The 13,407-nt window shown below is 42.0% G+C and overlaps 1 protein-coding gene across 1 annotated transcript in view; it reads left to right on the forward strand.

Moving 5' to 3' along the window:
- The window catches only part of LOC147733202 (mucin-2-like), a 1,332,790-nt gene that overhangs the window by 665,626 nt on the left and 653,757 nt on the right, over positions 1 to 13,407 (forward strand). Inside the window, exons 12-13 of the mRNA XM_086957736.1 lie at positions 337 to 471; positions 555 to 719. Coding sequence (XP_086813862.1) covers positions 337 to 471; positions 555 to 719 — 300 coding nt within the window. The remainder of the gene's footprint in view (positions 1 to 336; positions 472 to 554; positions 720 to 13,407) is intronic.

The following is a 13,407-nucleotide window of genomic DNA, read 5'->3' on the forward strand; positions in this document are numbered from 1 at the left end:
TCACCCCTTTCAAATAAAAACCCTGTTTCTTACATTATCTGTGTGTTACCATCCCAGGATCTTTGGAAGTCATTTAATTGTCAACAATCTATGGTCACAATACCTATTGCATTACTGTTGATGAAATTTGGGTATATCATTCTGCATGATTTACATTTGCACCTTGAATACTACTATCCATATTTCCAATCTAATTTGCATATCAGTAAATGTAGATTTTTCTTTTTCCAGGATTTACCCGGCTTAAAAATGCAATTCACAGCTCGGTACTAGAGACTGATGGTGAAATAATTTCCTTTTCATTCAGCAATCCTGATTCTCATTGTTTGTTCACAGGTCTGACCATCTTCAAAACTTCCACTTCCTCCATCATTTTGTACACAACAAGTGGTATTCAGCTGCAGATAGACCTCTCGCCAATAATGATGATCTACATATCTCTAGATCCGTCCTACAAGGGGTCAACCAGTGGTAAGAACCACAACTCTTCTGGATAAATGCCCCTTCTCTTGAGCTGTGACAAGACTTTTACCCTCCCTTGTTTCTTCATACAGGTCTTTGCGGAAACTTAAATGATTATCAGAGTGATGACTTTAAATGCAAGAAGGGTATAAAGGAAGCAACTGCAGCTGCTGGTGCCAATTCATGGAAGACCCACTCTAGCTGCCCAGATGTTCCGATCAGCTTTAAGGATCCATGTGCCATGAATACAGGAGTTGGTAAGAACCTGAAGTTATATTAAACGATTCTGCACATTTTTATAGAGAGTAAATAATAATTAGTGTGTCCTTGCTGAACTGATAGTGTCTGCTTCCTTCCAGTTTTGGTCTGAAAAACGATGCCCCAAACTAATTTGTTGTTTAGGATAGTAAATGTTTTCAATTGCCCTAAATTTGCTTTGAAAAGTTTTGCTTCATGTTAATTGCCTAAGCCTTGTCTAACGAGGATGCTAACTTGGCTGAAAGTCAAAGCAGCTGGAAAAGTAACACTCACAGGCGAGACTTTGCATGTCATGCATTATATAGGAGCCAACTCAAGGCAATTTATATGGATACAGTGTAAAATGTCTTATCAATTCTTTGATACCTGCGCTTGTTTGTGGAAATTCTTGTCTTTGTCTGGACACAATCCAGCAGAATGCCATTCCTCCCCATTTTGTATACTGATTAAAAGTACATTTTATTTGTATTTGGTGTATACAACTGCTTGTAATTTTGGGTATGGACTATCTGCATATTAGGCAATTAGGCTTCATTCATGTTACAATGAGTAGCAAACACTAATAGGAGACTTGAACGAAGAACAGATTAAATAAAATGTAAAGAAAGAGAAGATAGGAGTTAGCAGATGAAAGGTATGTACAACCTAGAAACACTTTATAGACATGTATCCATCCGGGTATCTTCGAATCGTTGTGTGTCACAAAGCTCAGAGAGCGAATTAGGCACCTTTTGCATTCACGTCTGCCTGTGAAGCATTGTACAGCGACCGTCTCTAGGATACGCACAATAAAAGGTCATTCAACCATTAAACTTGACTTAAATTATGAGAACGGATCAATATTACCATCATTAAGGTGTTCACACTGGCTTCTGCCAGACAGGCTACATATCATCAGAATCCGGGGCCTCATTTATGAGGCCCCTTGCGCCATCGGAACTTCACTTTTCATGAAGTTCCGTGGTGCAGAAGCCAGCGTGGTATTTATCAGGCAGCAGTACGCCAGATTTTGTGGCGTACTGCTGCCTGATAAATATCAGTCCCTTTAACGCAGTTTACTGCGTTAAAGGGGCGTGCAATGGGTGTTGCTGGGGGCGTTCCCAGCAACATCCATGGCCTTTTGACACTGCCCCAGATTTACGAGAAATCGTAACTCTGAAGCAGTGCCAAAAGCTTACGCTTCCCCGGGGGAGGCGTAACGGAGGCGCAACAGCGAGAAATGTCTTTATTTCTCCTCGTATTTCCTTTTTCTATGTGTGCTGCATTCTGCAGCACACATAGAAAGAGGAAAAGCCTCTTGTGATTATTTTTGTACAGAAAGGTTTCCCTTCCTGTACAAAAATAATCTTCCCCGCAACGCAGGCACCCTTGCACCATTGTGCAAGGGTGCCTGCGCTGGCGCAGGCAGCCCATTGTGCGCCGGCGCAGGGGAAAGGGACAGGAATGCGCCGTATCTTATAGATACGGCGCATTTCTGCCCTTTTCTTTTGCCGTAGGGAAGCGCAGCAGGAAGGCCCGCTGCGCTTCCCTGCGGCAAAAAGTCATAAATGAGGCCCCCAGTGTCTAAAGAGTATATAAAAAAGGGTAGGCGTGGGTGGAACTCGAGGAATTTTACTCCACAAGATTCCACAGAGTCTCATAAAAACTCAGCGAGATTCTGTGGAGTTCGGCTAACAGGCAGAAGTCGATATATTGTGCTGTGATATTGTGCAGGTGACAAATTAGCACGAATGGCACCAATCGGTGTGCCAGATGGCACAGCTACTCAAGTTGATTCTGCTGCCACTGGAGTAGATTTTCTACTCAAGCATTCTGCATTCTGAATATGACCGTGAAGGGTTGTGACTGATCACGTCAGAAAAATATTGCCAGATGTCCTCCTAGCAACTACAATTTGCGCTAGCAGATGCCAAATCTCATTCGCCAATTTACCACTCTGGAGCTGCACGTGAGATAAAATTCCACGATGCTACAATTTGAGGAATTTGGCTGTCATTTGCCATTACAGGAATAATGTGAAGTCAGCAAAATTCCACCAATTCCACGGGCGATATGGAATATTCCATTCACTCCTGAAAAAAACCTAACCTTGTTGACAATTCGGCGGGAAACAGCCCACCAAATTTGACATCTGTTCTAAGAGAAACAAATTAGTGGTTTTAGTCTGACGGGCTAATTGCCATCCTTTCTATACCTGCGCTTTAAATTAACATTTACCCCATAATGTTTCCACTTTGTAATGTGGTAGTTTATTGTTCACGTTGTTCTTCTGTACTATGATACATAGATAGATTAATACTTTATTTAGACAATCATGCCTGCAAAAGTGCAGCAACGTAACATAGTAATATAAAAGAATAAGGTCAATGCTTTAAAAGCAATGTATTTAAAGAGTTATGACAACTGTGATACATAGCGTGCCACTCAATATAACACATCTGCAAGTGTCAAGATATTTTACAGTGAATTCACATCAAATGCTAAGATCAGACTGAGCTCCAGCATCTGTAACGAGAGGATATAAAAGGTCTCGGATTAAACTGGTTTACCAACAGTGGTTCGGGAGCAACTACTATTAGTTTATAGCGCCTTATACTATTTCCAAAAATGTTTAAATTTACTAGCAGCTGTACTAAAATATGTTTCTGACATCAAAAACTAAACAGTAACATTTTGGAGAGGCAAATAGACGAGATTCAACAGAGAGTGGACAACAAGTTGACGAGAGAGACAGGTTACCAACATGGGTAAAATGCAGGAATTCATTTAAGGCTTCTGGGGCTAAACATAATAACATTTCGTTACTGTTAATACATTCTAAGATGAAGAATTTGGTCATGACCCAAGACATTATTCGTAAGTGCTGAATCATAAAGTGCTGTGTGCTAACCATTGTCATGACTTTTGACACATGCCAGGGTTATGTCCCTAAGATCTTAGCGGGGTCAGCCGTGTAGCTAAATTCCTTAATGTTTGGTTCACTATATCCAAAAATTGTGTCAAGATGACAATTACTTGCAGGTGGGCATCGTTCAACAGGAAATTAATAGCACCATTTATTTCACTTGTCCCTTGCAGGCCTGGGCGTAATTCGTGGAGTTTTGCTACGCGGAACTCCGCAAATGTTTAAAAAAAAAACTCAGCGAAGTTCCGCGAGTGGCGGAGTGTAGTGCAAACTGCAGTGCTGGTATTCCTGCTGCTCGGGTAGAAATTTGGTTGCGAGCAGAGAAAAACCTCAGCTGCACATCGCGAAGCAGAGTTTTCTGCGCTCCGTGAGCTCCGTGGGGTGCAGAGTGCAGAAAACGGAGCGAAGTTCACTGCCCAGGCCTAGTTCCTTGTTTGATCAAGCTATGACGGATTAACCTTCTTTGTTCATAAGTTAACACAGGAAATATACAGAGCAGGTGGGTTAGTGATCAAGAAGTAAGCCCAAAGATGACACAAGTTGCTGATAGTGCTGGATGCCCATGAGCGAAGAAAGTCTAAAGAAGAGAAGCGCCCCATGTGAAGGAGGCAAATCTTGATTTTGTAATGGAATGCAAATGATTCAGTGATGTATTTTTGAACGCCTCTTTTGGCATAGCTCCTGATGACAAAGTCTGCATGTTTTCTACTCATGAAGATTCAATGGTCAGAAGCAAAGGAAGCCTAAGGGCATATTTACAAAGCTTGTTCGAGGTTGGAAATGGGTTGATTTGCAGTGTACATTAATCAAAATCACAATTGGTTTTAGAGATTCGTTATTTGGAAGGGGAGGGTTTAGAGCATACTTCCAAATTGCATATCACAGTGGTATGTATGAATGTTTCGCAAATAAATTTTTGTTGTGGAACATCTTTTACTGACACTTCGAAGGTGATAACCCACTTCAAATGAGACTCTTTCCTACTCTTAAAAAATGAAACTTCAGTGTTTCATTTTTTTGTTTTTAAGGATCACGTTTTCCTGGGAGGAAAATGGGATGTATGTTTTAAAAATGTTTGCTTTATTAAAAAGCCATCACAAATATGGTTGCCTGATGACCTCAAAAGGCCCCCATCCCTGTTAGGGCTACGATTCCCAATGGGTCGCCAATTACGATCTATCTCTATAATATTCCTGAGGTGGATCGCGACCCACTAGCAATCGCTATGTAAACATTGTTATTTTTCTTACATTAGGAAGTGTGATTTTCTAATTGCGATTTAGTAAGAATTGCAATTTAAAAATCACATATCTAGTTTTCTGTGCATCTGGCACCTCGTTGTTTGCAAACAATGTTTTAGATTGTGATGGTATAAAATCACTAAATCAAAAAAAATCCTTACATTCGTTCTGGAATCATTAGTAGAGGCAACTACTGTGAAAACCCCAAAGGAGGTTCAGTCGAAATAATAAACAGAAAACATTTTATTTCACTCTCTGGAGCTTTTAAAGGCTTCTTCTCATCATCATGTGCATTCTCCAAATTGGAAAAATAAAGGTTGGGATTTACAATAGACATTGCATTGGGTTTACACTACTTCTGTAATGTAAATCTAATGCAAAGTCTACAACACAAGCCCAATCTACTAGTGGGATTTCCAATCTATCACAAATCCAGATGTGTGTTGGCTTGTAACCGTAGGTAACCATATGCAGTGTAATGTGCTGCTTTGCATTACTTTGCATCAAGGGGGTGTTCAAATGCAACCTTGCTTCGGTATTAAGGCAAATCCCTATCCACAAGGATTTGTAGATTGGGGTTGACGCCAAAATCGTGCTCCTTCCTGAGGCAGGCATAATGAGGGAAAATATTTCTATTTCAAGCTGCTTTTCTCTCTTTGCATGTGTGCTGCATTCTAAAGCACACGTACAAATAGGGAAATGCCTCAAAGTATAGTTTTTGCAGAGGAAGAGATCCTTTCTGTTCAAGGCTATCTTTACCAGAGAACAAACACCCTTGCACTATGGCCCAAGAGTGCTTGTGTTGGAACATGCCAACCAAAAGTGCACCAGTGCAAGGAAAGAGTAAAACAATGCCACATCGTAGTAGATATGACGCTGGTCTGCTGTATCCCATTCATGCAGTGCAGCACAGCATCCTACATTTCTGCGGTGCATTGGATGATTCCTTTGTAAATTAGGACCACAATTTCAGAAGATGGTTGGAAGTCCCTAATAGGTTTTACATTCTGTAATATCACATCAAAATACAATGTAAAGGTATACTAAACTTTTCTCCTCAAAGTAGCACAGGCCTGTGCATATACACTGAATATCAGAAAGTTATTGTTATTGGGATGGAAAAAGAAAGGGAGAAGAACGGTGGAAAAAAAGAAAGAAATTGGGGTACAAGACTGCTAAATATGGTCCACAATTAGCAGATTACTAGTCTAAGTTGCCTTTAATCAGTCCAGCAAGTGTGTTTGATAAGGTATCAGCAATAGCCATTGTGCTTATTAGTATCAAAACATTACCTTGATCGAAGACCGCTGAGCCTTCAATTAAAAGGGCCTGTATGCATTGACTACATGCTACAGCGTGACAGCATTCAGTATGATGTTTCTGGTTCTAAGGAACTGTGGTGCATATTATCAAGAAACTGCATTAAAATTATCGCCGCTTTAGCTGTAGGAAGCTCCTGCTAAAGCGGTGATAATGGGCTTGACAATATGCCCTTGTGAATTCCCATAGAAGCCCATGTTCTGGTGTGAACATGGGCTTCTATTGGAATTCTCGACAGCATATTATCGAGACCATTATCGCCGCTTTATTATCAGTTTTCTGCAGCTAAAGCGGCGATAATCTTAACTCCGTTTTTGATAATATGCCCCCATAGTTTTAATTACGTCCCCAAATGTCCTCAAATACCTATAGTTAGTCATTCATCTGCTCTATTACTCATTACTAGTTAGCCACCTCTAGCACTGCAATCATCCATTCTTCATACACTGGTGTGAGGTAATTCAGTTTCAACTCCATTTTGTATTCCGTCGTCATTTTGTGTTGCCCTCACTCAGGCAGCTTGTTAAATCGAGTGTTTTTGCCCTTTGTACTGCCACGTGTTACATAACCTCCCCTTCCTTGTTGTGAAGCCAATTACAGGAACTAGCCATACTGACTAATCCTTGTCTAGACTGACTAATCCTTGTCCCAACTATCTGTTGGCCTTCGGTATTCTTTCCCCGCATTATCCTATTTTGCAAGTTGTCCTTTGAAGCACACAAACATGTCCTGCCATTACTGATTGACCTGTAGGTGCTGTCATTGATTGACTTATGGGTTGGGCAAAAACACAACTCAAGGGGGACCTTCTGGTTACATGATGCCTTGTTTTGAATGTTTTCCTATTGGGTAATATTTGGCAGATCTTGTATGTCCATATTAGGCATTTTGCATGCTTGCATGAGCTAGGACTGCCCCTTGCTGTTATGCTGAGTATGTAACCCTCACATATGTAAGGCCCCAGTGTTCTGTACTCTTTAGACTGCCTCATTCAGTTGCTAAGGCTTCGGTGTGACGTAGTCACACTCATTTGAGTTTAATAAAGATGTTCTTTTATATTTCAGCTTCTGTGCCAAATTCTTCTTTGTATTAGTGAGACCCCTGAGAAGGAGTTCTGATTTCTTCAGGTGGAATATATATTTTTCATATTTTGGCATTGACTAGCCATTGCATTTTATGACTGGTGATTCCAACGATGTCCTGAGAGTTATGTAAAAATGCAAGCTCCATGGGTGCCTTTATATGTAGATTGCTCATTCTAAAAAGGCAGAACCAGAAGGAGTTCCAGTATGAGCGTAATATTGGGCAGATCCAGAGGATGTGGATTATGTCTTCTCTAGGGTGTGCACACAGCCAGAATCGTGGATTAATGTAGAGTTTTACCCTAAACACTATAAAAGGAGTCCAATGCCAGTCATGGATGACCTTTTAAAGATGAATGCCAGCCATGCTTCTCCTGATCTATCATCCTGATCCCCGATGATTTCTCTCCAATCCTCCATGTCATATTGTTTGTTGAGATGCGATTTTCGCTTGGTGTTGAGTTGTTCTAGTGACTACTGGCAATCAAGGTGCTGTAGAGACCGAACACCAATTTCTTTTAGGAGCCCCATTTTTTAAAGTAGTCATGTCTGGTCGGTATTTCTATTAGCGTTCTTTGACCAGCCAGTTTGCTATTGAGTTATACTTTGAGCTACAGAAATTAGATCATGTTTATGCAAAATACATCTCTCAAGTTTTGAAATGTCCTGAGGGTCCCCTCTGAGAAAACTTCACATATATGGGAGATGAAACAACATTCCCAGAGTGGCCAGTATAGTTCTCCAGTTATTTGGATGGCTGCATTATGCCATAACGGTGCAGGAACAGATTTGGTTGTAGTAGTTTTTAGCAGTTTCTCCACATTCAAAGAGACCCTATCAAGATTGCATGTTCATGATCTTATTGCCGGGTGGTCATTCTGTATAAGAACAAGTGACCATTGAGATCGCCCTTGAGATGACCTTCAAGTAGTGCACAGTCAGGTGTTTCAAGCTCTTGGTGAAGGTACAGGGAACGTTGTAAGAGGTGTTGATCCATATGGTATAGCTCCATGTTAGGGTGTTATAGGCCTGATCTTTGGACTGGGTAAGAGTGGTCTGCTTAATTCCGACACTCTGTTCATCACCACCCCCTTTTCTGAATCATTTTGTCCACCATAAGCGTGGAAGGGTATACTCAGATGTGAGTCCCTTGCTCATTGCACCATCAGGATTCAAGCAAGCCGGGCCGACGACGGCTGAAATGCCAGAAACCGGTCCCTGGAAGCTTGTTTCCTTCCCAGTATAAGAATTGGCTTGGTAGTTTCGTTTGCCCTGTTCCCATCATGCACTGGGACAGGAACAGACTAATTTGCATGTAGCCAGGCTCTGAGCTGGGATGGTTCAGTGAGCTAAAAAACGGTGATGGATCAAACCCTGATCTTTGGACTGGGTAAGAGTGGTCTGCTTAATTTAGACACTCTGTTCATCACCACCCCCTTTTCTGAATCCCAGCAATTTTGCAGCATGGCATTTTTTTCCAGAACCCTTGGAGTTGCTTCTTGGCAGATGCAGTCTTCGATTTGACATTCTATATTTTCGCAATTGGATTGCATGTATTGTAAGTGATATCATAGGTGGTGATTTCTCCAAACTACAAAGTCCTTCTGCTTTTGTTTGATCAAAACCACCATGTTATCTTTCATCATCACCTGCATGCTATTGCGAATTCAGATGCCCAGGAATTTCATATGTTCGCACACAGCAAAAAGGCTAGCCCTGTAGAGAATAGTGGATGTAGTCATGCGTAGTTATCCGCTCTTGTCCTTGTTAACTTTGTAGCCTGAGAAGATGGAAAAGTGAGAGATAATTTCAATTTGGGCTGGGGCATTCGTTTGTATTGAGGATGGTGTCAACAGCATGTCATCTGCATCACTTTCAAAATGCCTACAGGAGTGGCAATGCATTGTGCCTCTTGCAGTTGATAAACTGCTATGGTCAGAGGCTCTAGTGCAAGAACTAACTGTGGAAAGGAGAGGGGACGCTACTGAGTAGTCCCTCTGCCTATAATAAGGGAGTCCAACAAGAACTCATTACAATTGATCACAGCGGTGTTGTCTTGGTACAGCCACTGCATCATGTTCATTAAAGCAAGGCAAATGACCATCCTGGAAAATGCTCAAAATAAGCAGCCCCATTAGGCTCAGTCTAACACCTTGTCAGTATCTAGGAAGAGGGCCAAATCCTCCAGCTAATGTGTCATACTGTATACTAGGTGAAATACAATATGCATGTGGGCGCAAGAGGAACATCCCGGAACAAATCCAACTTGGTTTTTGTGCACCATAGCAGTAATTACTGTTGCTAGTTTTGTATCAAGGATTTTTGCAAGGACTGAAGTGGACCTCTAATTAAGGTATAACTGTTATATTGGTTCTGTTGCAGGGATGAGGTGATCCATTGTTGGTCATTAACTCCTGAACATCTTACCCAAAATGAAGACTGAGAGATGAGCCATCAGTATGTGATACTCAGCTGGAGTCTTTTCTTCGGCATTTACATGGCAGCAGGCCTCACTTCATTGTCTATTAATTATTTGCCCATGTGTTTTGTGGAGGTACTCAAGGAATACTCAGTCCTTAAGGGAGGCACTGGAGCCTTCAGGATTATTCAGGATTCTAGAAAGATGCAAATTATTTTGCTTCGTCCCTGATTTCTGAGCAAGGAATTGTTGTCATGAACACTCATGGGTATATATCATGTTGTCATGCTTTGTTTTAATTGGAACTTCAGCATCCTGCCCACTTCACAGAGTTCGTTGTGTCAGCTTTTCCTCTGTAAGACATTGTCTGCCTTTCCTATGAAAGGCGCAATAAGTATGTATTTTTTTGTGTTGAGGAAATGGGTTTTAGTGAAATACCCAAGTAAAAGTGATGACAGGGTCAGTGTTTTTACTCCTGCCTCTTTATGAGCTAATGCCAAGACTCTTATCAACCTGCCTTCCATGTAGGATTTCCCCTCAGTCTGGAGTCTATAGATCGAGACCACTGAGACAGGGCAAGTAGGCAATCAGTTTTCTTATATTTTCAGGGAGTTTATACAGTAAAGTATTCTCAATGACTTGTCCCTGGGGACCTGCAGTTGGAAGTCATTGTGATTGGGGCATGATCTGAGTTGGGAGACATCTGTTACAACGTGGTCTCTACACTGCGATACGTTTACAACGGGGCCATTACAACGCCAGTCGTTACGACTTGAGCTGGATGGCGCTATACACTAAGGAATAGTATGATTTACTATTCCAACACCTTCCCTACTGTTATGTAGGCTGGTGTTGGAATAGTAAATCATACTATTCCTAAATCCAGCGCCCTCCAGCGTAAGTAGTTTGATCGAATTCCATTGTAATGACTACGTTGGAAACATATTGCGGGGTGTGAAGACCGAGTTATAACATCATACATTCTCTGAGATACATTGGATGCCTATGGGGCAGTTTGTAACGTTATGGTGGATCATCACACACTTCAAGAAATAGTCTATTCTGGTATCAGTTCCATGGGGAGAAAAAATGAATGTGTAATCCCAATCGGCCAGAGTTTTTGAGTCTCCATGGCTCAGAGCGAGAGTGAGCTGCCATGAGGTTGCGCAACATACCCTTATCATTGTTGCTATGTAGATCTTGGATGCCAGATCTGTCAAGAATAAGGCTGATGGAGAAAATAGAGTTGCAGCCGATCTCTAACTGTGTGTGACCAATTTTCATTATCACTCGGTTGAGTTTAGTGGGTGGAGAAATAAATCCACCTTTCCAGAATTTGGTGCATAAATAGATTCCATGGAACCTTGTATGTTCCTGGCATACCATTTTTCCGAAGGCATAACAGCCATGTGGGTCACTCCTTATACACTGCGTCCTCATTGGCAGTGTTTTGTGAAAAGGGATTGTTTTGCCTCCCTTTCTCTTGGGCAAAATAGAGCATTTGGAAGGTGTCTGATGGGGCGTCTGACCCTGAAGCTGCTATTGTATGGCCGACCCAGTCTCTGGTAAGTTTGGCCACCTCAGTCGTGGATAAATGCCTTTCTTGCAGTAAGACGATTTCATGATTTTGGGAACCTAAGTTAGTCTGTTTTCCTTCGCACAAAGTTTGCAAGGCTGTTGACATTAAGAGACCAAATCGAGAGTGCTGTAGTTTTATACATCGTAGTTAAATCTAATCGAAAGTTATCTGTGTGGGCTTACTGAATTTGGAATGATGACTTACAGAGGATAGTACAAGTGGATAGTTCGCTCTTTGCTGGATTTATCCACAAGACTGTGTGGGAAATCTGTATGTTCTTGAGCACAAAGGTGGGTTGGAGAAAAAAAAAAGATATAAAGGTTTTAAGAACAAAAGAGCAGTAAGACTTTGACAGGCTATGTGTGTTATTTTCTTTATAAATTTGAGCAACTTTCTGATGCTGCCATGAACCCCTCACAGTTAATGAAGAGTATACACGGGGATATAGCTATGAGTATTAGGCATTGAGGCGCTGGAGGTTCTTCATTTGTCCTACTTTCTCTGAGTGTGGTCATCCTGCAATCTGTTTTTTTGAAAAGAGTGTGCTAATTTGTTGGTCACTGGGTTTTTTGGTACAGTGTGATTTGTCAGCACACGACGGCGCCTCGTGGTAATGAGGGAGGGGAGCCATTTCCATTGAAGACTCCATTATGTATCCAGCAGATCCTCCAAATACTATGGGTCTTCAAACTCCCTCATCTTGCCATCAAGCATGGTCAGCATCATAGCTGGGTCTTAACTGTTTCAGTTTGGGTTTCCGTATAAGGTGGGCATCAAGCGAGAAATCAGCAGCACCGGAGAGTTTCCCATCTTCATAGGTATAATAGGTCCTGTTGCTTAGGTGCCTGGAGAATCATATTTACATGTTGGTGGTAAAGCTGGCACATAGTGATTAGTCGAGGACAGTCAACGGGGGTGTAACTTCAACTTTTCACTCTGTGGGCTCTCTGGAACTCTATGGAGGAGCCAAAGTCAATATTCAGCAGTTTGGGCAAGTAGGAGGATAAAAATGCAAGCATGTTGTCTCCCTCTTAGGATTCCAGTAGGCCATTTAGGCGGATGTTATATCTTCTACTTTCCCCACGTTTTGTAACTTTTTTGCCTGAGATGGCATAGGACCGTGCCCCAACCCAGAGTCTCTAGTACCTTCTTTTCTAGATTCACCATCTGCGTTTCAGAGGCATCCAGCTGAGTCTTGAAGTCTGACGTTTCAGAATGCATGTTTTTCAATTCGAGGATGGTTTCTCAGGAGGTTAGTTCCACCCTGTTGATGTATGTTGTAATCCCCTTTTGTTTTAGTTCTTGCATGAATTGCTTCTAACAGTTGCCTAGCTGCTTTGTTGGCAGGCATTTATGGTATGTAGAACGAGCTGTACGAGCAGTGATTTAAAAGTAAGGTTGATGTTGTGCAGTGTCTTTTATAAGGGTAGGTTCAATGCAAGCATGTGCATTTATAACTCAGGGCTCTTTTGGCTGTTCGCTCCTATATGGAAGAGTCACACAGCAGGGTAGACGTATAGGGCCTGAAGCTTTTCGCAGGTAAAGATGACAGCCACCAGTATCGATGGACAGCAAGCACTCAGTATGTAATTTGTTTAATTAAATAAATGTGTCTTCCAAGACAGGGTGATTGTGATTTCCGGGTAACCAGGATGCTATTGGGGTGTGGAACTTGCTTGCCTTCCTCGGTTTTGTCTACTTGGCTCACAGCACTCCCCCGAGGTGGCTTACCACCGAGTGTTTGAGAGGGAGGTGTTCCTCAACATTGGGCACTGTGCGTTATATTGCACAGGTCACCATATAAAATGCAGGCTGACCCTTTTCTGTGACTGTTGGCTTCAGGCAGGGGGACCAATCGGCAGCAATGTTGTGTGCAGGGACTCCGCTTGTTTCTCGTGGTCGTGCTGTAAAATGAAGCAACCAATAGTTTATTTTTAAAGAACGCAGACCCCACTATGTTTTCTAAAATGCCTGAATCGGGCGCACGGGAGGACGGAGAGAGTCTAGCAGCCATCTTCACTGAGGACACCTCTTCCCTCTAGGGACTCATGTTTCAGTATATGTGCAGGGGGTAGCTTCAGGGGCATGCTTGGTACATAAGTAGTTGGGTACAGGTGCTTTCTTTAGTCGGGTATGATGAG

The sequence above is a fragment of the Lissotriton vulgaris genome, chromosome 2_1 (assembly GCF_964263255.1).
Source record: "Lissotriton vulgaris chromosome 2_1, aLisVul1.2, whole genome shotgun sequence".
NCBI lineage: Eukaryota > Metazoa > Chordata > Amphibia > Caudata > Salamandridae > Lissotriton > Lissotriton vulgaris.